Raw genomic sequence first — 23,593 nt, 5'->3', positions numbered from 1 at the left:
TGAAGTTCATACCATTAATGTCACATACAGCATTGCCCTGGTATTTATGTGTCTGGTGTCACACAGAAAGAAGAGGGGAAGAGCACACCCTAAAAAGTGACCATAGAATCTCAGACACTGGCAAAAGGTGAAACTTGTCAGTTGATCAGCCACCTCTGGGTGCAGTTCTGCCACTGCTGGTYTAAATCTGGCTTGGTTGTGTCTRCCAACACTGTAGGGCAGGGACACTYGATGAAATTTCTCTGCCTTTCATAATGGGCCTGCTAAAAATTACTCTTAGAGTGTCACAAAGAGAGCCTGAAGAGTCTGAGGASTGTCTCTGTTTATTAATGTTCAGTGGCCTGGTGACAGCAAGGATCACTTCYCTCCTTAAGTGACCATCAAGGAAAGGAAAACTGCAACACTGTAGGTGGGTGCCTTTCAATAGAGGCACAGCTCCCATACAGGCAAAAAAATGCAGTACCTTTTCCTTCATTTTATGGTTTAGCGTGCTGCAGGTGCTTATTTAAGGAAAGGTATTGTGCAGAGCTGGGGGAATGCAATCCTCACCATTACTAACACAGCCTTCTCACAAAGGCTTACCAGTAACAGTTCACACCATCTATTTTTATTATCAACTGCAGTGAAGCTAATAGCTTTCATCAGGGTAATTTTGACAGTGGGTGGAAGGCCTAAACTCTGTGATACTCCGGCTGCAGTATGTGCTAGAAGAGCTTTTTCACACACTGTGTCTAATTCTCTGTTGCAATTAAACTTCACTTTACAACAGTAATGGGCCTTCAACTGGGAATACAGCAATTCATCTCTCTTTGCACAGTGCAATGCAAAGCCAGATTTGTGTGAATAAGAATCTGTTCATGTATACTTTATCTAAACACAACTGAAAAGAAAGCAGGCAGCTCTTGAAAGAGGTGGATATTTGCTCTTTCCTGCCTAAAGTATTTGTGTGTGGTTTGGTTKKTTTTTTTTTTAACTAAAGAGCAGAAAAGGATGATGTCAGGTTTTATCCCTATGTTTTGTTTATTTTTAGAAGTGGACCAACAAACAACCATGACCTAAATTCTACAAGACAGAAGTGCACACAAGCGCATTATTAAATATCAAAATCTATTTGAGTTCTGACAATTTCAGCAGAACTGTACACACACATCTTCTTTAAAAGCAGACTACAAAAAACTAATTCACCAATAYAGTGAAAAAGAACTATAAGGTCCAATATTTAAGACAGAGAGTGAACTCCACCTTTAACTTGTCTTTATACAGAGACAGTGTGGAAATAGCATTGAAATCAGACATTAATTGGTCAAAGGTAAGAAACAGACAACAGCACTTTTGAATGAGMATTAGTTTTATACTGTCATTAAAGTGAAGCTGGAATCAGGATGGAGCAAGCTTCAAACTGGGCATGTGCGGACTCTGCCCCCTCCTGTATTTAAATGGMAGCCGCTGTGCTGTCCTTTGCTAAGCTGATGATGGACTGTAGCAAWCTGAAGCTCTAGTGAGAAACTCTGCACTGGATCTCACATCCTTCCAAAGAGTCTAACAACCTGCTTCACCCACACACACAAAGGTAAAGTGGCTGGCTTAAATTCAGAAGACAGTTCTTCTTTGTTGGTTTTTGCTTAGATTTTGTTCACCTGAATAATCAGCTCATTCAGAAGGGGATCTCTTTTCTATCCGAGGACACCATCAAGCATCAAAATTGTGAAGTCCTTCACTGCGTGGAATGGCTCAGAAGCCAATGCTTACACACTGATGGATCTGCCTCTTAGATCCCCAACAGTAAGTGTTTTCTCTCACTTAAAGCTGTAGCATGTAGATATCTAGCAAGGCTGACATTTATAGGACTGTAAAAGGACAGTTAAGGAGCACGTGCACATTTAATGCTGTAATGCAATAATGAACAACTTTAAAATCTTCTTTTTATTTCTTTAACTATTTAATGCAGAAAGGGCTGTACCTGTGTTTTTCAGCAGAGTTGCATGGRTAGAAGACAGACAGGGATGTCTAATGGCAAAGTGCATCAAATATGTTGCAAACTACCAAAACAAGATGTTCTTGTACGTTAAACTGCTGTTTAACAGTTCAAACACAATGCTCTCTCGTGTTGTTACTCAGCATGGAAATCCCCATAATTTCTCTAATAATCTRTAAGTGCAGTAGAGTGCCTATGTAAATGTTAGAAGAGTTGTTATATGCATTTACCCAAGAAAGTTGTTCAGAAGGTCTTCTCAGGTAAGTCCTATCAAAGCTCTTTTTCAGTATTTAAATCCTAAAGTTACAGAATTTTTCCTTGGAAGTGTGAAGGTGAGAATCTGTTGTGATGACACTTCAGGATAGAACTTTTTGGGTTTGCTAAAAATTTTATCCATCCCACTCCACAAGCATAAACCAAAGGAGTTCAGAAGTCCTCTTCCTGGTTTTGTCTCTCAGAATATTATCAGGGCTAGAGAGGTTTGGTCACATGCTGTTTATACAAAAGTTTGTTTAAAAGCATAATAAAAACATGAGCCAACCTAACTTATTTTTTTAAAGTCTATTTTTTAATAAAACCTGGATATCTGCAGTGTATTACAGAAAAATAAACAGAGAAATGTCCTGAGGCAAGGCATTTACAAGACTAAATTAGAAGGATAACACATAAAAAAGGATAGCAGAACACAGCAGGGRAGGGGAAAAGGGACTGGACAGCGCATGGCAAAATGGAAAAGGATTCTGGGGACATAGTGATTTACACTGGAAAATTAAAAATTGATCTTTTCCTTATTCTGCTGAAAGATMTAATTAGCTGATCCTTTCCTCTCCCTAGGTCAAGTGTCTGTATTGCCAAAATTTTGTGTTTTAACTTGACACAAAGACTGCCTTAAGAGAGTTTCAGGAGTGAAAGCAGTACGTGCTGCTTGTGGCTGAGATTAAATCCGGAAGATGGGATACAAAATCTGCTATCCAAATTGCTCAACAGGACAAGCATCATCTATGGAAAGCCCTGCTGTCTGCTGGAAAGGGCTTAGCAGTTAGCGTCACCCTGCTGAACCCATAATTGAGGGGGGATTACACTCCTCTCTGTGCCGCCTGTCATCACACAGCAAGTGCCCACAGAGGCAAGCTCAGAAATCAGAGCAAGGACCTGTGAAAGAGAGCAGGTCCTAGCAATTGTTCAAGGCCTCTTGTAGGTAGGSAGTACAAACACCACACAGGAAACCCCAGGAAATTACAGTGTTTCTGGTCAGGTAATTTTTTAAAACTATACAATTTGTTGTAATGTAAAAGGGCTAGCCACTACCACTGGTTGTGCAAGTCATACCGTGTAAATAAGTGGCTTTCTCACCTGTATTTGTAGGAAAATTAGGAACAAAGAAACTTGTTATATTGCCAAAGTCTGTGTTGGACTTCCAGAACTTACAGTGTTTTGGAACTGGRCTCTATTCCATTATAACATTCATTTCGCAAACCCAGTGCCTATGGTTTGAAGTTAGGTGAATTCATAAACGCAACCACAAAACACTCCCTATATTCTTTTTCCTTTCGTTGTCTCGTATCAACCAAGTTAGATACAATCCATCTGCCATGTTCAGGCAGAAGTAGCTGAAAAATTGTCCTTGACATAGTTTTTTCTACTGCTGACTTTGGAATTGATGTCATACAAATAAATCAATCAATCAGAATCAACACTGAAATATATTCAAATGCCCAAATGACCTTATGAGGATTTCCTCTTTCTCTGTAATTATAACTAAACCTGATCTTATATTCTTGCCATTGTGAGACTGTGAGGAGTGGGCTATATCAGATATGATTTATATTTAGTAYGAGTATTTGCTTGCATGGCCTTGCTCCTACCATCATAACTGTTAGCCTTAGAAGGACTTCAGTAATAATCATCTCCAAGTGAATGGTAATTAAGTGATGATTTTATTTCCTCACTCTGAAAAAAGAAGATGTTTTTTCCTCAGTAATAGCTGAATTGTATTTTTGCATTTTGTCCTTTTGTAAGTTTTACACAAGTATTTTTCTCATGATACAGGGATGTGTGTTGGATGTTCAAAAATGGTGTATCTTCTGCTAGAAGTTATTCAGCAGTTTGAGTTTTTAAATTTATTAACTGAATTATTAGTAACTATTAAAATACTTAATAAATAACTTTTAAAAGTTCTCTTTAGGAAACCGTATGATAAACAGATAATCAACACAAAACAGATGCAGGCATCAAATATTCCTGGATTTAACATCTGATCTAGACTTCCTTGTTACCTGGATAAATCACTTAGGAATTGTAATTTTTGTTTGGATTGCAAAGGAGGTCTTTTATCCTTTCAACTGTCTTCAGATTAGGTTCTTGACAAACTTCATGGGGAAATACAAGTTTTGCCCTATGTACCCTAATGAATCTGCTCTGTGGCTGATTCATTTTTACTCCCTTCTCTGCTTGCACCAAGCCTTAGTCTGTCTCTTCCTAAAGAAGCAACCTGGCTCCTCGGATTGTCCCTCAAGGAAGAATTGTGCTTCYTTTGTAAGCAGCTGTAGCAGCAGGCCATAAATATAGAATAATGAGGCTCCATATTGTGCCTCGGCACGGATTTAGGCATATTTATCTATAAAACATTTGCTTTTCTCCAAACTCGCAGAAAGCATCTCAAGTTTAAAAGTCTCAGTCAAGTTTACTGAAAGACAATTGCAAACACAGTTCTGTTTTAGCTGTTTTGTTGTGGGCAGTAGACAAACATTCCTTTAAGGAAGAYAGTGAACATTTTAAGAAGGCAAACTGCATTAAACCTATCTCTTCCCCTCAGCTCTAGTGCTTCCACAAGGATGCACTTAAACCTGCTCGCAGGAAACACACTGGCATAGACCAGCTTCATAATTTCTTCGTGCTGCATCTATTGAGGCAAATGACAGAGTAGGATTTAGCAAAGGATTACACCTATATATGGAGGATTAAAATTTATGGAGAACTAAGATTTTCCTTTCCAAGGGATAATAACACTGGTTTAGGRTAGAAACCAATTACTAAGACTCTACTTAAATTCCCACATCACTATTCATTACACACATTTGGCACCTCTATGAAATACCTGGTCCTGGCTAAAGGCAGGCTGGTGTTTTGTCAGGAATGCTTGTCTGAACCAGCGTGGCACTTCTCAAACTGATTCTGCAAAACTACAGTAAAAATAAATAATAAATTATATGCCTGTCAGAAATTAAAAATGTAGATTCTTACACAGCTCTAGTAAAAGGCCTGTTTTCATACACACCCAAACAAAGTTACAGAACTTGAGTGCTATAATATACAAGTTATAATCTTGACTAAAGAGACAACTGGACTTGTTGAACCTGAGGAAGAGATGGCTTTAAGGAAACCATAGAGCAGCCTGACTACCTAAAGAGACTACAAGAAACTTGGAGGGGGCAAATTTTACAAGGTCACAGTGGTTAGGACAAGCAGAGGGTAGGTTTAGATTAGATATTAGGAAGAGACTCCTTACTGTGGGGATGTGAGGCTCTGAGTATGTTGCCCAAAGAAGCTGTGGATGCCCTGTCTCTGGAAGTATTCAAGGCCAGGCTGGATGACATCTAGTGGAAGGCATCCCTGCCCATGGCAGGGGTGCTGGAACTAGAGAAGCACTTACACAGCTCAGTGTCATTGGCAAACCTGCTGAGAGTGCCCTCAATCCCACTGCCCATGTTGCCAGCAAAATGTTAAATTGTGCCAGTCCCAGTACCAATATCTTCATTACAAGGTGTTTATAGGAATAAGGTCGAACAGAAAAACATGCAAGGCAATACAGTTGTGTAATATCACTGCAATTGAAATAGTTGTTCAGGGTATTCTCAAAGGACAAGTGCTACAAYAGAGATTGCAACAGGGGATTTTTTTAGTCTCCCTTGCCCACTTGTACTGTGGGATGACAACAGAAGACAGAATAAACAAGGCTAATGCACTGGAGAGACTGAATAGAGAAAAGCTTCGGGAATTACCTGATTTCTTCATTATCCTGCTGACCTGATTTTCTCAAAGCACTCTTTTTCTCCCTATCCTTTCTTTTGATGCACAATTTCTGTAGAAGACACAGAGCTGAACTTGATACAGGCACTATTTTTGTCTTCTAGTAAAGAAGCTGTATGTGGGCAACTTAGTGATAGATTTGAAGTGCTTAGGGCTGATTTAATGCCTTCTTGATCAACTAGTACCTTTCTTTGACTTAAAGAATAACAATTGTATTTCCAATGAAAACAATAAAACTAATTTTTGTTTTTAATAATTGTTTTTTTTTCTCTTAGAGAACAGCCACAGTTCTACCCTTGGTTAAAAATCCAAGGCCTACAGAAGTCCACACTAAAATGCTGATTTATTCCTTTTGCCACATACCTTTTCTTGATCATATATGTAGTATTATAATTTATGCCCTATCACTGCTCAAGTATAAATATTRTTCCTTTATTTTTCTCACACTTGACTTTTTTATTACTCTGAACTTGTTTAATCTGTGAATAAGTAATTTGAAGGTCTTCTACTTTCCCTTAAATAACCTTGCCTCCCTTGTGATTTCTCAAGGTTTTTGTGTATTTATATTTATCTTTTAAATTTTTCCTYGTCCTTAGTCTTCCACAAATTTAATTCAAATTAAAGCCCCTTTAATCTGTTCTTTGTAGCCAAAACAAGCTCCTTTAGTTGCCTCATTTCTATTACATTGATCCAGTTCTGATTAAATGGATAGCTACAGGGGAAAACATCAGAAAACTCCATTCCACTAACATTCATAATTAACTTTCTACAGAACAGCAGTTTCAAAACGCTCTAGCCAAAAGGCTAAGGAGAAATAAAACCAACCCAAACCAAAGAACACCTGATCTCATTTACTTGAAAGAGTTTTATCTCAGAMTCTCCCTGTCCACTTGCTATGGATTTTATGGGATTATTTTTGTTAGTTTACTGGCAGTGGATTGAGCATGGCAATTTCTACCTGGGCAAGATGCCCGTTGGTGCTATTAGTTATACCAACTTCCACTTTGCTGCAGGAATCTGAATAATAAATGCTGTGATACCATCCTTCAGTGAGAATATCAACCTTAACATTTTGCTGCAATTACAATAACAGCTAGAGCTACGTTTTCTTTCTCTAAAATCAGAGTATTTGTCCAGCATTTCATTGCTGCTAATGTAGAAACGCAGGGAGTGCGCTCTGGTTGTTGAGGATTGCTGTAGGCAGATCTTCAGCATACAGAGCAATCTCTTCCAGAATTCCAGGCACTCCTGGGGTTCACCTCTTGCTACTGGCACATTGGTTTTAAATACACACTGCCTGTAATAATCTCAGCCTAACCTCACAGATGCATTCAAGTGTAATGTCCACCTCTGTTGTCAAAAAATACCCATTTCCAATACTGCAGACTTGGCTACTGAATTTCGCAGTGAGTTATTAAAAGGTTAAAATASAAATGCTTCAATCAAGTGGTTCATGAAACACTTCACAGAAAGCAAAATACCTTGATTCAGGCAGACCAAAACCAAAACTGGTGTGGAAATGAGGCATAARGTATAAAAGATTTGTGGTTTAGTTTTTTCTGATCCTTAATTTAATTTCCAAAAGACTCTTGTTCAAGCTGCAACGCTTTTGGTAATCAGCTCTTGAGGGCAGCTCACAATTCAGTGTTAATCGGTGGGAAAAATGAAATTGCCATCTGCCAAAGGAGTAAATGCCTATTTATCCATAGCTTGTTTCTACTTAGTGAGAGAAATCTAGACACTGATGTCAGAGTACAAGAAATTTTACTTCACAGGTACAGAAATTCACCTGAAATTAAATCTATAGGAAGCTTACTTGTTGTTAAAGGCTGCATTATCTGATATTAGATGCAATGAAACAGGTTCCTTCTTGTCTCTTTTTGTCCTCCATATCCTTATTTTTCTTTTGGGAAAGAATATGTTGCTTTTCTTCACCAGACTCCTAAATCAACAGTAAACACACAAACTGTCCTTTGTCCTTTGCCCTTTGCACTGCTGATGGCATATTTTTCCCCCAAAGACGATCAACAGGAAATGTATTTTAAAAGCAATTAGCTTATTCTGACTTTTTTTGCTTGTTGTCTTTTTGCATTCTTGACTGTTTCCTCTTCTAGAGAAGCACATGCCTTATTCTTRTTTGCTCCACAGAAGATGACAGTGCAAGATGTTCCTGGTGTCTTTCCTACAGTGGATGTCCCAGATCACGCTCATTATACRATTGGAGTAGTCATTCTTATAGTGGGGATCACAGGAACTCTGGGTAATTTCCTGGTCTTCTATGCTTTCTGCAGGTACTTTCCTTTCAAATGTCCTTTAAAATACTCAAATTTATGAATTTGAATTATATCCTRTGCTCTGCAAACACATTCCAGGAATACTATCAGACTATTTTATGGAGTAAAATGCACTGAGAGACATTGGTGTAGGAAAAAAGGAACAAGTTGCCATTTCCTTCTGACTTCTTCCTATTAACCGCAGCCATAGCAAAATTGCTATCAAAATTGTAAAGAACCACCCAGATATGCCAAGCAATAGGAAGTCAAAGTAGAAATGTTACAGTGATTGTCCTTCTACTGGCTGAACAGTGTCTGCACTGGACTGATGGACTGGTTTGTCCTGCTGKATCCCACAAATCTGCTCCATTTTAGATGTTTCCTTCCTCATGTTTCTTACCACTCAATTTCCTTCTTCCCCCCTGTTCCTTAGTGGCCATGTCCCTTTTTTTTTTCACATTTTCCTACACTTGGTTTGTTTCCTTTCAACTAAAGCCACATTCCAACTTTTATATCTGACAGAAATAGGATCTCTGACAACAATGTCATCTGTTCACCATTCCTGTTCACTCCTCATTCTGTGTCTGATTTGTCACACTGGGGAAGCATTGACATGACGTCCAAGCCAGTGAGCTTCTACTGTGTGATTAGTCTTTAGGCACTAAAGTAATAAACCAAAATAACAGCAATTATGTGATCATTTGGCCATGTTAACTGACATCACTGGAGTGTGGACAAAAATTTTCTTGGCCTCAAGCCTATATTTATGGGGTGCATTAAGGAGTAGGTTTCAGTACATTTATTTAGAGAAGATACTATAACTTAAGTGAGAATGACAGTGACCTTAAGAAGAGAAAAGGTGTTGGCATGCAGATCAGATATGTGAGGGTGAAGTACATGAGCCGGCTTAGCTCATTGGCTGGTCCTATACAGGAAATCCAGTGACGGCACTTACACTTCCACTGGAGGCACAGCTTGTCTTCATTTGAAGGTGATATGAAGACAGAAAGGGATACTGATAGCTAAATAATGAGCACATCAGAAATTCAGAACAGTTTAGGTGCTTACAAAGCAGCCTCGGATAATGGCAAACCATAAGACAACCAGCTGCCTGAAACAGAAAGGTGTTCAATAACTTTACAGACTACAAACAAATACACACAACCTATGAACACCTAGTAATATCTCTTTGTTCCCAAATTGACAGCCAGGGGACGGTGATCTTAGTGATTGATTCTGGGACAGTGCAAAAAAACTATTTATTCATGTATTTTTCAATTATGTTTAAGATTGAAATTGAGAAAGGAGCCACATAGTTACACTGAACCTGAAACTCAAGAGCTCTTGGTTGAATTTTAATGTGTRACCTTTAAAACATTGTGCTGTAATACTGTGAATAACCAAAGCAGGCAGAATACACTGAAGGCTGCTTATTGTTCTTTTAAGGACAGAGTCTGGGCCGGTGAAATGAGTATCACAGAGAAGAAAGTGCTTCATGTGATACATAGTGAGTTTGCTTAATCCCTGTGTTCGGAAGTCACCGAACTTATCTTATCAGCAGTGGAAAATGTATGTCCCTTCTGCTTAACAAAATCCAGATCCAGAAATCCATAGTGTACATCAACTTTAATTTCCTGTTAATCGTGGACATGAAGTGCACTGGGTTAGAATATTTAAAGAACTGTGTGATGTATCTCCATCACAGAGCTCGTTATCAAAACAATCCTGTAAAATGCACAGGAGTGTAAAGGTGTAAAMCTGAGCCTTGCTCATGTTTCGTCATGAGAAAAATGAGAAGCACTCTGCTTTAGTTTACCACRTAGTGTTCCTTGGTATTGTGAACTCACAGGAATGAGTAACAGCAGAATTAACAGTGCAGCAGTGTTTAGCAAAATTTCTTCTGATCTCTGTAGGAGTAGGAGCCTTCAGACTCCAGCCAACATACTCATCATCAATCTAGCTATTAGTGACTTCCTGATGTCCATTACACAGTCTCCAGTTTTTTTCACCAACAGCCTCTACAAACGCTGGATTTTTGGTGAGAAAGGTCTGTATATATTCTTTTTAAAATATCGCTATCTATGTTCTTACCGTAGTGGCAGCTAATCTACCATTTCCCTACCCTCAGGTACTCTTGCAATATTGGGAGCATTTTTCAACACTGTTTCAGTGTTGACACAAACATTTCTTTGAACATTTGTGTCTGTGTGCAATAAATACACTGCCACCAGGAGACGAAAATTACATTCATGAGACAGATACAGAGGCACCAYTGGCAACATGAGGCACAGCACTCATCTTCTTGTTTCTGCTCTTCCCCAGTCACCTCATGACTTAGCTACTGTTGGAGTCCTTTGACAAAGAAGCACTGCCCCTCAGCAGACCAGCTTAAAAGCCCTTCTAAATAACCTGGTCTGGGACTTGAACCTTGCAAAGTGAGGCAAGAAAGCCTGGAAAACCTMATTTTTCACAACTGAAATGCTAAGACTTCCTGTGTAGTGAGAAAATGTGAAATGAAAGTGTTTTCATTCTTCCACTATAACTGTTGTAAGAGGAATACTAGTTTTTGCCTCTTGAACAGGTACTGACAAAGAGGAAACTCAGAGAAGTAAAATTGCTATTTTGATCTCTGATGACCAAAAGCATATTATATTTTACTTCCATTAAGTGTTCATTTGCATACATGATAAAACTAATGCAAACCACTGCTTTTMCTCATTATGTTGTTTGAACAATTAAAATCACTCATTAATGTATTCATAGTCTGAATATTTACTTCAGCTAAATTATTAATATATTCATATTTACTTCAGTTTTGCTGCCCTTGAGATATGAACAGCTCCATGATACCAAGGTAAATATATCCCATTGTTAAGGAAAACAGCTGCTTCTATGRGACCTGCAGTAAAACTGGAGTAAAACGAGATATTAATGGACTGCTGAAATTACCCTACTAGAAACATCAGAAATCAATGGGTGAAAATATGTTAAGTATCACTGTCTCCAGCAATTGAAGCAAACAAAATCTTTGAAGTTTATCTCCATGGATAATGTAATTAGCAAGACAGACAGCAGCTTTGAAGTAGCATTATAACTTCAGGAAAACTCAAGTTTCATTGCTTTACAAATTCCAGAAGACATTATGAACTCTCCTAGAAATTAATTAGTATGGGTAGATTAATTTCACTGCTACTTCTGTCATCTTCATTGCAAGGCTGTGAGCTGTATGCCTTCTGCGGAGCTCTTTTTGGCATTACATCTATGATCACTTTGATGGTGATTGCCTTGGACAGATATTTTGTCATCACAAAACCTCTGGCTTCTGTTGGAGTGACATCTAAGAAGAAGGCCCTAATAATCCTGATAGGAGTCTGGCTGTATTCTTTGGCTTGGAGTCTCCCACCCTTCTTTGGATGGAGTAAGTGAAATGGAATAAAACTTTTTTGCTCTCATAGTATTGGATTAAAACCAGTACAGAAGAGGGTTGAATCAATAGCTCGTATGCCAGGCTTGAGTAAACCAATTTGAAAAAAAAAGATTAAATGCATATTGAAACTGAAGAKCTCTAATCAAAAGAAAAAAACACAGCATGCATTACAGCATATTATATGACAGTAGTGCTTTTCCTTAAGCACGTTACTAACTGCATAAAAAGCAGTACATAAATTCATGCCCAAAATTTATGAAGAATACGCCTGCTCATTATCCCATGTCTACTTCTATTGAACCAAATTCAACAATATAAAAGTTAAATAAATGTATTTGTCTTATTCCTGATTAATTTTTTCCCCCAAAGGTGCTAAGACAGCAGCACCAATTTAATTCTTTTTATTCACATAAAAGAGTCTGAGCATTTGTGCAAGCAGATCTTCAGAAACCCTTGACTGTGTTCTGGATGGACAAATTGCACTCAAGTGTCATGTCCACATTCTCCATTCAGTCATTGGTGTTGTCRCTGGCTTCCAATAAGGATGGCATTTAGTAGTAACTAAAATGCTTTTGTAAATGTGAATTTTGCACATGGKAATTGGAACATTCATACAGCACCTCGATTGCTGCAATTTGTAGCAAAGAGAGTTTCTGTCCTCATTTGAATTTGCCTCACTACCATTATTTCCTGTGAGTCACCAGTTTCAGTCACTAAGTTAGAATGAACTCATCATTCAAAACCCCAGTTCRTCATTATGCTCCCTAATTCCAGAAGTCAATGTATCTGGCACCTGAGGTGAGAACATAGACATGTTTGACTATTAAAGGATGCAACAACCAACTCAGGTACTGAGTAGAATTTCAGCAGAGTTTTGTTATTGTCRTATTATTGCCATTGTGGTCCCCCATTAACATGAAGCGTGTTTAAGCAGGCAAAGTGCAATACTGGCAGAAGCAGTCTTTAGTTGAGTGAGGAGCTGTTAAAATAACAAAATGACCATATAACCTTAGATTATAGATTTTCAGTTGAAGAAAGTGGAATAATTGCTTGAAGGGTGTTATTATCTTAGATTAGATTGTAATAGTGTCCACAGTATGAACTCTGACCCTGTAATTAATGCATTTGAGAACATCTGTTGCAATATTTTTAAGAGCTGAACAGAAAATATCAGCATAAGCAGTTAAAATTCAAAAGTAAAAAGACATTGCTATTGCCAATTTATTTATTTAACAGTTTGAAACAGTTCCTTTAAAGAGAATATATTTTATTTCAGGCAGAACATTAAGTATGTATTTTTTTTTACTTCTACTCAGTTTTACTTCATGACAAAATATTTTGGTCTAAACAATTAATCTTTCTCCTTTGCCCAGTCAATTTTTCTTATCTGCACATGCTTAGAGAAGTGGTATCTAGAGCAATTGGTTTGACTTCATAGGAAGAAAGCAATTTGACAGGAAATGGAGATATTTAAAAACTATRCAAGTCTTGTCCAAGATCCAAATAAGAATTTGGAGAGATTCCCTTTGACTATGATGAGTTTTAAACAATATTCAAGGCTGAAGCAAAATTACTCAATTTTCTGAATGCTTAGACTGCTAAACATGAATACAATAGGGAAACAAAATAAAAGAAAATTGAAAAGTGCTTACGTGAAGAATTATTTATCCTCTTAAAACCTTTTTTCCCTTTCAGAGAAATAGGACTAAATCCTGTTATTCTAAGTAACTTATTCAACTTCTGCTCTCAGAATAGCAATCACTTTGTGGTTTACGCTTTCTCCTGTCCTTCTTTCTAGGTGCATATGTTCCTGAGGGTTTGCTGACTTCCTGCTCCTGGGACTACATGACTTTCACACCATCAGTCCGTGCCTACACGATGTTGCTTTTCTGCTTTGTCTTTTTCATTCCTTTGATTGCCATCATATACAGCTATGTCTTTATATTTGAAGCTATCAGGAAGGCCAACAAGTAAGCTGCGAACTGTCCTATATTTTCATCCTTGTGTTTAAGTGACTGTTTTCTTAAAACAAAAACAAAAACAAAAAACAAAACAAAAAAAAATGGGATGTTTCTCTTATTTATTTTGTAAGCACAACTGAGACAGRAAACCAAATAAGAATTCTGTCAATAGTCAACCTGGTATGAAACATGATTCTTAGAAGGGCCACTCCTGACTTTAGGCCAGAGCTGATCAGTGTATTATCTAATGACATGGAAAAGGGTACAGAAATTAACCAACCAGAATAAATACAAAAGAGGCCTCAGAAACACCTCATGGCAGTGTATCAGTAGCTATTTCACAGAAAAATAGATGGAATTGAACTACTMTTTTTTAAAAAAAGGGTGAAAAGGAGATTAAAGATTTAATCACAGGACTCTGAAACAAAAAGCTATTGCTTTAAAAATAAAGGCCAGCCCACCACTGCTTGTACCATCTGTGTGTACCAGTCCTGTAGATCCCAGCAGATCTGGTCACTTAGCTCAAAAGTACAAAGTGACAGCAAGGTGGTAAAACTGGTTCTACGGCAGTAAAGACTCCTCTAACTGTCTTTTACACAGCATTATTCAATTCGCTTAAATATCTGATTTATGTGGAAATTCTTTTGGTACAGGGCTATTTTYTTCACTGAAGCACAATGTGGATCTTGCCACTGATTAGTGCAGCAAAAGTACATCGAACTGTGAAGGATGGGTCACATACTTGCATTAAGATGCAAAAAACATGCATGAGTTCTAACCTAAAGTAGCAGAAGAGTAATTGTTGCTCCACTTCATAAAGCTCTTTGCTCATTTTTCTACCTTTGTTTTTTGCTGTTGTATGTTTATTTTCTCTAGGTCTATTCAGACATTTGGATGCAAACRTGGAAATAAAGAGTTCCAGAAACAGTATCAGAGGATGAAAAATGAGTGGAAGATGGCCAAAATTGCACTGATTGTCATCTTGTTTTTTGTTATTTCCTGGTCACCATACTCTGTTGTTGCTCTGGTAGCTTTTGCTGGGTAATTATAAATGTATTAGCAAAGGAATATTCAGTAAGAGCAAAAGATGTGAAATTGTAAAAGAGAGATGAAAGTCACAGCTACTTGTCAAGTTTAATGTCTGAAGTGTGTCTAAAACATTCATATATTTAGGACTGATATTTAACAAATGGGGYACATGATGACTTAGTTTCACTTTAAGAAAACTAAAAAAAAAAAAAGAATATTATTACTGGCAACTGCCATGCTGAAGATTTCTGAACACATTCTCTATGCTAGGATACTTGAACAATCTGAACTTTATTTAGTACTAAAATGCTAAATAAAGGACACAAAAAGATCCATCCAGGGGTTGATTCTCTTTTCTTTCTCCACTTCTTTAACTTACAAAAGTCTATTCATTTCCTCATGTTTCATCAAATGGCTGCAATTCCTTACATGTATAAGCAAGCTCAAAATTAGTACATACATGCATTGAGAGCTTTTTGATGCTGGATATAAAAGGTCATAAATATAAAACATCAAAGCATGTTCATCTGTGTAATTGCCAGCATTTTATACAGTAATTTCAACAGAAGTGTGATAGTACTGAAACAGTATCTGCACACAGCTTGACACCAGCCTACAGCTGATAGAATCCAGGCACAAGTAATGAACTGGGAGCCCAGATGCCTTAGCTCTATATGGTTATTTCTCCCACTTTAAGATGTGAATTTTCCTGTGTTTCTGCTAAGCTTCTCTAAAATGTGTGTGACTATCTGCTTTAGGAAGGCTTGTCACCTGCAAAGCCTCAAGTGGAAGATTCTTATGACAGTACAAAATACTTCTCTTTGTATTTTTCAAGTTAGAAATAAAAAGGAGGTGCTCCTAAAATTGACAGACAGTCCAAATTTACTTATGATGGAGCATTTTGGGAGACAAGGGTGATTTTTGTTACACACCCAAGGAAGAGGCCACCATAGGGACTCATCTCAAATGCAGCTTAGGCAGGCAGTGTCCTAACACAGCACTTCGAAATCTTAGGTTTAAGAAGAAAAAATACTCAGGGAAGTGAATTCTCTCCCTTTGTAWGTAGAGAGGTAATTCCAAGCTGCAGCGAATATTTTCTCCACGAAGGTAAACAAATTCCTCTCTCAGAAATACGAATCCTTCAGATTCGTGTCCTAGTGTCCCATTTCCTGTCAGAGGGGGAGCTTAGGTACAGGACAGCCACCATTGGTGACATGTGACCGGTTAGACACAGAGGAGGAGCAAGGAGACAAAGAGATGCAAAACAGCCATCTTGCAGTACTGTAAGAGAACTAAAAGAAAACAGGGTGTGCTTTAAGCTGACCATTTCAGCTGCATAAAACTGTTGGGCTGTCCTGCACGATTCTGCATCTGCCTCAGGAGAATCAAGTACCTACTGAACTTGRCTTCTACTCCATGTTTCACACTCAAAAAAATCTGAACAAATGGACAATTTTATAACTGCAGTATGTCACAAATGGGCATTTGCAAATTTTGCTCGTGAAGATATCTGGAGAGCAACATAGCTTCATTCAGTTTTTCTTCCATTTCTGAACTACATCTTTTAGGCAATATTTCTGGGATTTTTGAGTGATTATTAGACTAAGTCTGGATATCTTCTGTGAACTTTTATTGCAATGGACTCAGATAAAATCACTGTATGCGACATATGGGAGGCAGACATTGAGCCTGCGGCTACAGTCTTGGACTAAAGACAAATCATCTGAAAGAGCAACATATGAAAAAGGAAGGAAGAACTTTCATTCCTTTAGATAATACTTTGAATGGGGAATGGTGAGCCAGCACAAATCGTGCTCACTAATATTGTTGGTCTATAGGTTGCATTTTCTGGCAATGGTTAGCTTAAGAGACAAGGCTTTGCCATTGTTTGTTTCTCCTAGCTCAACTCTYCATCAGCCTTACCAAAGCACTCTCACAGCTCAGGGTCAAAAACTCCATTCCAGTAAGGTCATGCTGTTGTGTGTTATCCAGAAGCTGTGGAGATTTATCTCTCTAAGCAATTCTTTTGAAGTATGATCAGGAGAAACTATGCTAAAAATTGCACATGGAGAACGCTCTTAGCAGAGAAAAACCTTAAATTAAGGTGAAATGGCATCTCAACATTCAGTCAGCTGACAAAATGGTTCCTGTACTGCAATTGGCAAACCATTTCTACCTCTACATGGAGCATAAAAATTCCCACAGTATGATGAAAAACTTCCTCACCAGGATGGTGACAGGCTTCTTAAAGGCTGACATTGTCCCTMGGCTAAACAACATTGGAATTACCATCAWCCTGAGTCATACTAGTGCAGTGCTRCAAGAGAAGCYGCAAGAAAATAGTATTTTTCAGAAATGCAATTAGATTGATGTTGATATTTACAGGCAAAGGGTGTAGAATTTGTTCTCTCACTGTTTTGGTATAGAACTCTGCTTTAATTCTCTCTTCAGCCTTAATGAAGTATTGTCTTGCCACCTATAACTGCATAGATAATGCAGATCTTAACAGTAAACATATAATGTGTTTGCATTGCTCTAGATATTCCCACGTCCTAACACCCTYCATGAACTCCATACCAGCTGTGATTGCCAAAGCTTCTGTCATCCATAACCCCATCATTTATGCCATCACTCACCCCAAATACAGGTAAGTTCACTCTTGCAAGTTATGTTTAATATAGCAAAGAAAATCTGAGAGTAACTTTGTTACTTTTAGGTCTAGTACCTGACCTCTTCTTCACCTGCTCATTTTAACTCTGCAGGACAGCCTTGCCCTCCACAGGAACACTTCTCAGTGCCATAGAAATGTCAGTGGAATTTGTACTTGGAACAAACTACTAAGCAGATGGTAGTTAGAGATGCTTATGGATACTGATCTGTATTYACCTACTGCATGATAAAAGATGGAAACCTTTCTATTTCAAAGGAAAGCACTATAGATTTTTGACTGTCTTCATGAGAGAGGCAGACATTGGGCAGTGTTGCAAACAGCACTGGTACATTACCCAAGCCTGTGAGAGATGGCCATGTCACCTCTTCCCTATTTGGTGCATCCTCATCACGTTTCTCCAGGCTTTCATATTTCAGATAGTATTTCCTCTGACTGGTAACATGGAGGGTCATTACCATTCCAAGTTTAGAKGCAGGCAGTGAGATTTGACAGATGGCAGCAAAACCACAGATAGGCTGTTGTTTCACCACTTACAAAGACCTGCTGAGAAACTGGATAGAGAAGAGGTGGGCAGGAACACCTAAGTGGGGAAGGCTGGCAGGAAGAGGGAAGGTAGGCCAGAGTTTCCTAACGCTGCATATGAGCAAAGTAATGCAGTAATATAAATGCACACTCTGTACAACTCTGCAGATAGCCAGCAAACAGATGTGTAAGATGAGCTAGAATAGCTGCTTAGGGGAAGATTAAAATAATTCATTATGTAGTACTTCTGTGGGGTTCAGTTTAAAGGGACAGAATTTTATTTTTGCCCTGATTAAGCTGAAAGCAGATAAAACATAGTTTTAATAGCTCCCTTCAGTTCCAAGACTTGTATTTTAATGCCCTTATCCCTGCCAAGCAATAAATTTGAGTTCTGCAGAACACTGCGAATAAGTGATCTTGCAGGGCAATTGTATATGAGATATCTGATATCTGGAAAACTCTTTATGTACCCAGTAATTTTCCAGTCCATGCAGCATTAGTTCATCTCTCTGACTAAATGCATTGTTTATAATGATTGGATTTTTGTGCTAACAGAAAAAAAATCTAACTGGTTCTACCTCTTATCCATTAGAAGAGCCATTGCAACACATGTTCCTTGCCTTGGATCGCTACTGAGAGTTTCTCCTAAAGACTCACGGTCCTTCAGCAGTTACCACTCCTCCAGACGAGCAACCGTAACCAGCCAGTCTTCTGACATAAGTGGGCTGCACAAAGGAAAAAGGAGACTATCTTCTCTCTCTGACAGTGAATCAGTAAGGGAGACACTTCCCATACAGCCATTTTTATTTTCAAAGTAATTCATTTTCATATAGAGTCCTTCCAAGTGGTAGATTCTTTAGATGAAATGAATTATGGTGCTTGTYATAAAAGCTCCAGAGAAAGTGGAGGGGCAAAGCAAAATTAAAGACAGAAGGCTGAAGTGTAAAAGTAGAGTGTAGATAATTTTCTTCTTGATGGTTGGTGGCACTAMAGGAAGACTGGAAAGATGGAATAACAGGAATTTTAGAAAGTAAAGGAAGCAGAGAGTCTGAGCTCCATTGAAAGTCTGATCATACTTATAGGCTGTGCTTGTCAGACCACAGATTTGCAGCCAGGACACAGAAAAAAGAAACTGCTAGTCACTTAATATTTCTCTAGTGAAAGCAAGATTGCAATGAAATAGATAATGCTTTCTGAAAGTAGGATGTATTTGGAAACACATTCATCAGATCTAGACAAATCAGTAAATCCATTACAGCATCTTTCTCACAGAAGACCTCAACAGCTGGCTGCTGCCAGTCTAAGTGGAAAAATATGTTTTGCACAGCAGCTGAAAACAGGGCAAGTATTTGGCACTCASGCTCTCTCTTGTAACTCAAAGCTATATTACTAACTAAATAAGCATATTAGTTASTTCATTGCAATCATATAAAACAAAATTTCCAAATAACTGAAAAGACAAAATTTTCTTGGCAATTCCTCTTCACAGTCAGGATAATAATTGTATCTAATCCAGCCAAGTGCTGAATTCTGACAGTTGTTTTTAACAGTGACATTTCAATTTCTTTGCCCTGTTCTTTTGACTTCTCAGTCCAAACAAAATGAAATTCTTCTGGCTGGTAGCCTCCAGTCAGGTGGAAAGTTTAAAACTGGCTAATAGAAAAGGAACATTTTGATATTGCATCTCTTACACTGCAAATCTTGTGTCTTAAAAGAAAAACAGACTCCATCACTAACAAGGTTTTGTTTTCCCATTAATTGGAACAAAGTTTATAAACMTACAACTCCCTCCTGAAACAAAATATTTCTAAAGCACCAATTCTGCAGTCCTGAGACATTTCCTTCTATTTATTTCTGCTTCCACCCAAACCACTTTGGAAACTTTGGCTCTGATTCCTCCAAAAACCTATGCTTCCTGAGTGGGTAGTATTGTGGAAACACTGTCTCCATGGAGTTATGAGATGCATCAGAAAAGTTTCAATAATAGATTGTAACAAAACACTATTTTCTTTCAAATTTTGCAGTGCATCCTGTGGAGGAAAAAAAACGTAAGCCAAATTTTAGATGCAACAGACTGATARTTCTTATAAGCAAACATTCTATGAACTTGTATATGGCAGAATTTTTGTGAAATGTCTTCTATACAATGCCTGTCTCTTCTGCAATTTCTGTCTTGGTGAAACTGGGGCAAATTGGATTAAAGTCTAAGGGACCTAGAGTGAATGTTTTTGTTGTATTAATTTTAGGGCTGTACTGAAATAGAAACTGATACTCCCAGTATGGTCTCCAGACTTGCCAGAAGACAAATTTCCTATGAAACGGATAAAGACACAACTCAGACTAGTGATATAGGAGCCAAACTGACAAGCCAGGATTCTGGGAATTGTGAGAAGGTAATAGACTGTGTAATACCTAAATTCTCTGACAACTGGCAAGTTAACAAATCTTCACATTGTACCATAATTTATCATGAAGGTTCCTGCCAAGAAGATGCGGATAACTATGAGTTAACACAATGAGTAATGACTTAGAGGCTGTAAAAGGTCATCAGCTTTTTATTCCCACCCTGGTTCATYATTCAGCTGTCTTTGTTGCATTTCTGCTGCTGTTTTAGAGACCTTAGCATCTGAATRATGTGTTGCCTTGTGTTTGGTTTTAAGTGTGTATTCAATAATACTTGTCTTTCACTGTCCAAATTACTTGGTCAATCTTTCTGTTGTCTCACCATTTGTTACCAAATGAACACATATGCTAAGATGTAAAAAACCAAGGCTATATTTAGCATATCACTGCTTTTCAGTCAGTCCTCTGCTCTCCTTTTCCCTATGCATTTTGCATATGCTAGATATTGTGACATACCTATATACCATTTATGTCTTTCTTATCTGTGTTCATTTTTCAGACAGCTGTAGATGCTGATGATATATTGATGGTGGAATTGAATGTCACAGAGTGCATGGCTACATCTACTGTAAGAACTATTAYTTTAATATTTGGCATGCATCTAACWGAGGGAATAAGAACTAATGACAATCCCAGTCCCTGAGCACAAATTAAGTTGTTTTTGAGATGCAAAACTTATACAATACTCCCAGCTCAATGCAGAAAACATAACCACAAAGGGTAGACCATTGCTGAAACTAGGCAGAAGGAAAACACAGCGTTCTCCTGAAGCCAAACTTCCTTAAGCTATCTGAGTATTTTCTTGAATTTAGTAATTCCTCTGATGAGGTCTGTGATTTCCTTGGTGGATCATGGAAGCATTAATTTTGTACCATCTTTATATTAATGATGTATACACTAATCTGAGACAGTCTTAGTCCTGTGATAAGTACTGCTGTACAAAGTGAYGCTGTTACCTATTTAATGTTCTCTGTTTTGGGTTGCAGCAAACATCTAAAACATGCATCTTGGAGGAAATCAAGGTCAGTTTTTGAAATGTGCCATGTCACCTATTCAGTAAGATGYGATAGTGTGTGTTTCTTCTTCATCTCACACAGCTACAGCATATGGGTAAAAATATTTGACATTTCTCACAAGACAGTCAACTTGCCTTAATTCTCAACAGACATGAAAATGGAACCAAAGAGTCGACAGGTTGAAAACAAAGCAGTTTTATCTTTTCAGCATTAACCTCAGTGTAATACAACCACCTCAAACTGTCTCCTTATTGTTAGAAGTGATCCTTTTGATTTATTGAGAGCCTCATCCKAACTGATTTTTTCATCCTGTTCAAGTGACAGCTAACATTGCTTATTGTCAAAAAAAGCTAATTAATTTTTCCTTCAATTTTTACCTCATTATGTAATTTGCTCCCCCCTTCAAACTTTCCATGCTGTTGTCACTGCATTTTACATTACCTCTTTCTTGCCCAATGACCCTAAACACTCCCTCTTCATGGAGAAACTCCTTACTCAATTKAATTCATAGGCTGTCTGAGCATATTCACAGTAATTCTGTTCAGAGTTGAATGTGCTGTTATTAGTCTGGCCTTTCTTCAAAGTAGATCAGCTCTTAAGTAGCAAATGTATTTAATGTATTTAAAGTATTTAATACTTTAGTTAACCATTAGTTAAACATTAACTTGTTTAACAGCTGGGAATTATTTTCGTAAGTTTTTCATGAAATTTAAAAAAAATTCTCCTTTTGTCTCCATCATTTAAGTTTGCTTTGGAGTCAGTGATGGGGAGCAGTAAAGTGCTTATCTAAATATATGCCATTTTTAATAGATGATTCAATGTGATCTCCTTGTAGATGTTTGTGTTGTCCATTTCTTGTAAATTTTTGCATCCTTTAGAAAGGTGASAGCCTGAACAGTATTGGACAAAGAAAAGGAGAGTCTCACCAGGGACCAGCTTCAGCCCAGATACCCAGTATTAYAATAACATGCAGCAATGTCCAAGGAGTAGAGCTGCCTTCTAGATACAACTCTGGTTTCCTGTACCCTAAATCCAACAGTCACAAGCAGAACAAGAAGTCCAGCASTTAAATGAGTGGTGCCAGAATATCATCTTAGTCAACAGCTCTGGATCAGCTGTGGACTGGCTGAATCCAGAATACCTTTCTTGACTGGTCTGAAAYGCTCCTACAAAGACTCAGCACAAGACAAGCAAGGATAGAAGCATGAGGAGTGATCTTTTCAACATCAGAACTCTCTCCAGTGGATCACATCTTGATCTGAGTCTCATTGTAATTTTAATAGTTCTTCTTCATGCAACTCATGAAACAATTTCTTTTGTTTGGATTTTACTCTGCTTATATATATTCCTACCACTATACAGACCTCAACCAAGAAGYCTCCTAAGATTAACCTGAGAGGGAAGGGAAGTACGATATTCCAAACTGGCTTTGTTYACTTAGTGTATTAACTTCAAAGCTATTACGGAGCTAAAGCTGAGAAATTTGGGTGGAGATGTACATTACTTCCTGGGGATTGTTTCTTCATTATTGTGAAGTTTCTCGACCAAATGTAAACTTAATTACACAGTCAGTGCTCCCTTCTTTCATTAACGACATGTTTTTTCCCATTTTCTTCTACAACCCCATGAAAGGCAATGCACTTCAGCAGTAATTTGAAGTCTCAGATCTTTAATTTCTGAGACTGTGGGAAGAGAAAGGAATAACACTTGAGGACGAGGCTATGCTCCTTTCCATACTTAGCCTCTTTTCTAATAGTGGCTTAAGACATGATTTTAACCCATTCTCAGCTAACTTCCCCAGAGCTATAAGAGATTATTATGAAATTCCTTCTGACTTTCCTTTAGCAGGTTTCATGAGAAGAATGCAGAATACAAAGCAATGTTTGTACTGAAATGTCTTATGCATAAGTCAATACATCTGCTTTCTGATACTTCAAAGTTGTCTACCCTTTGATGTGCTTTTCTAAAGTAAATATTGGGAGAAAAGGGTTAATTCCCCAAAAATAGTTCTTCTAGAGATGTTAGAATCCACACCATCCCCACTTTGTCATTTCCATTTTCCTCTTCTCTAAACAGCAGCATTTGCATAGCTGAGGGTTTTCTTCCACAGCCACTACATCCACTTACTTATTTCCCCTGAAAGGTAAAGAGTTCCATCAATAGTGATTTTCAGCTTTTCCCTTGTGTCTCTCCTAGTCCATAAGAATAAATAGAAAAAAATAATTTTCAATTCATAGCAGTCTTTGCCACTAGTCAGTCCATACTGGGGCTGAGCCCAAAAGAACAG

The 23,593-nt window shown here is 37.9% G+C and overlaps 1 protein-coding gene and 1 long non-coding RNA gene across 2 annotated transcripts in view; one reads left to right on the top strand and one right to left on the bottom strand.

The window, feature by feature from the left end:
- Positions 1-23,593, bottom strand: part of LOC130576620 (uncharacterized) — a 45,012-nt gene that overhangs the window by 8,939 nt on the left and 12,480 nt on the right. The gene's annotated exons all lie outside the window — the stretch shown is intronic.
- OPN4 (opsin 4) lies at positions 1,703-23,202 on the top strand. The gene is made up of 11 exons (XM_057371411.1): positions 1,703-1,782; positions 8,153-8,295; positions 10,191-10,324; positions 11,492-11,695; positions 13,503-13,674; positions 14,542-14,706; positions 17,234-17,341; positions 18,480-18,660; positions 20,134-20,280; positions 20,790-20,858; positions 22,185-23,202. The coding sequence occupies exons 1-11, from the start codon at positions 1,756-1,758 to the stop codon at positions 22,374-22,376; spliced, it is 1,542 nt and encodes a 513-aa protein (XP_057227394.1). The 5' UTR covers positions 1,703-1,755; the 3' UTR covers positions 22,377-23,202.

The sequence above is a fragment of the Malurus melanocephalus genome, unplaced genomic scaffold (genome assembly GCF_030028575.1).
Source record: "Malurus melanocephalus ecotype Western Australia unplaced genomic scaffold, MMel_1.1 scaffold_146, whole genome shotgun sequence".
NCBI lineage: Eukaryota > Metazoa > Chordata > Aves > Passeriformes > Maluridae > Malurus > Malurus melanocephalus.
The sequence above is the reverse complement of the archived record's forward strand: the minus strand, read 5'-3'. Positions and strand labels throughout refer to the sequence as shown.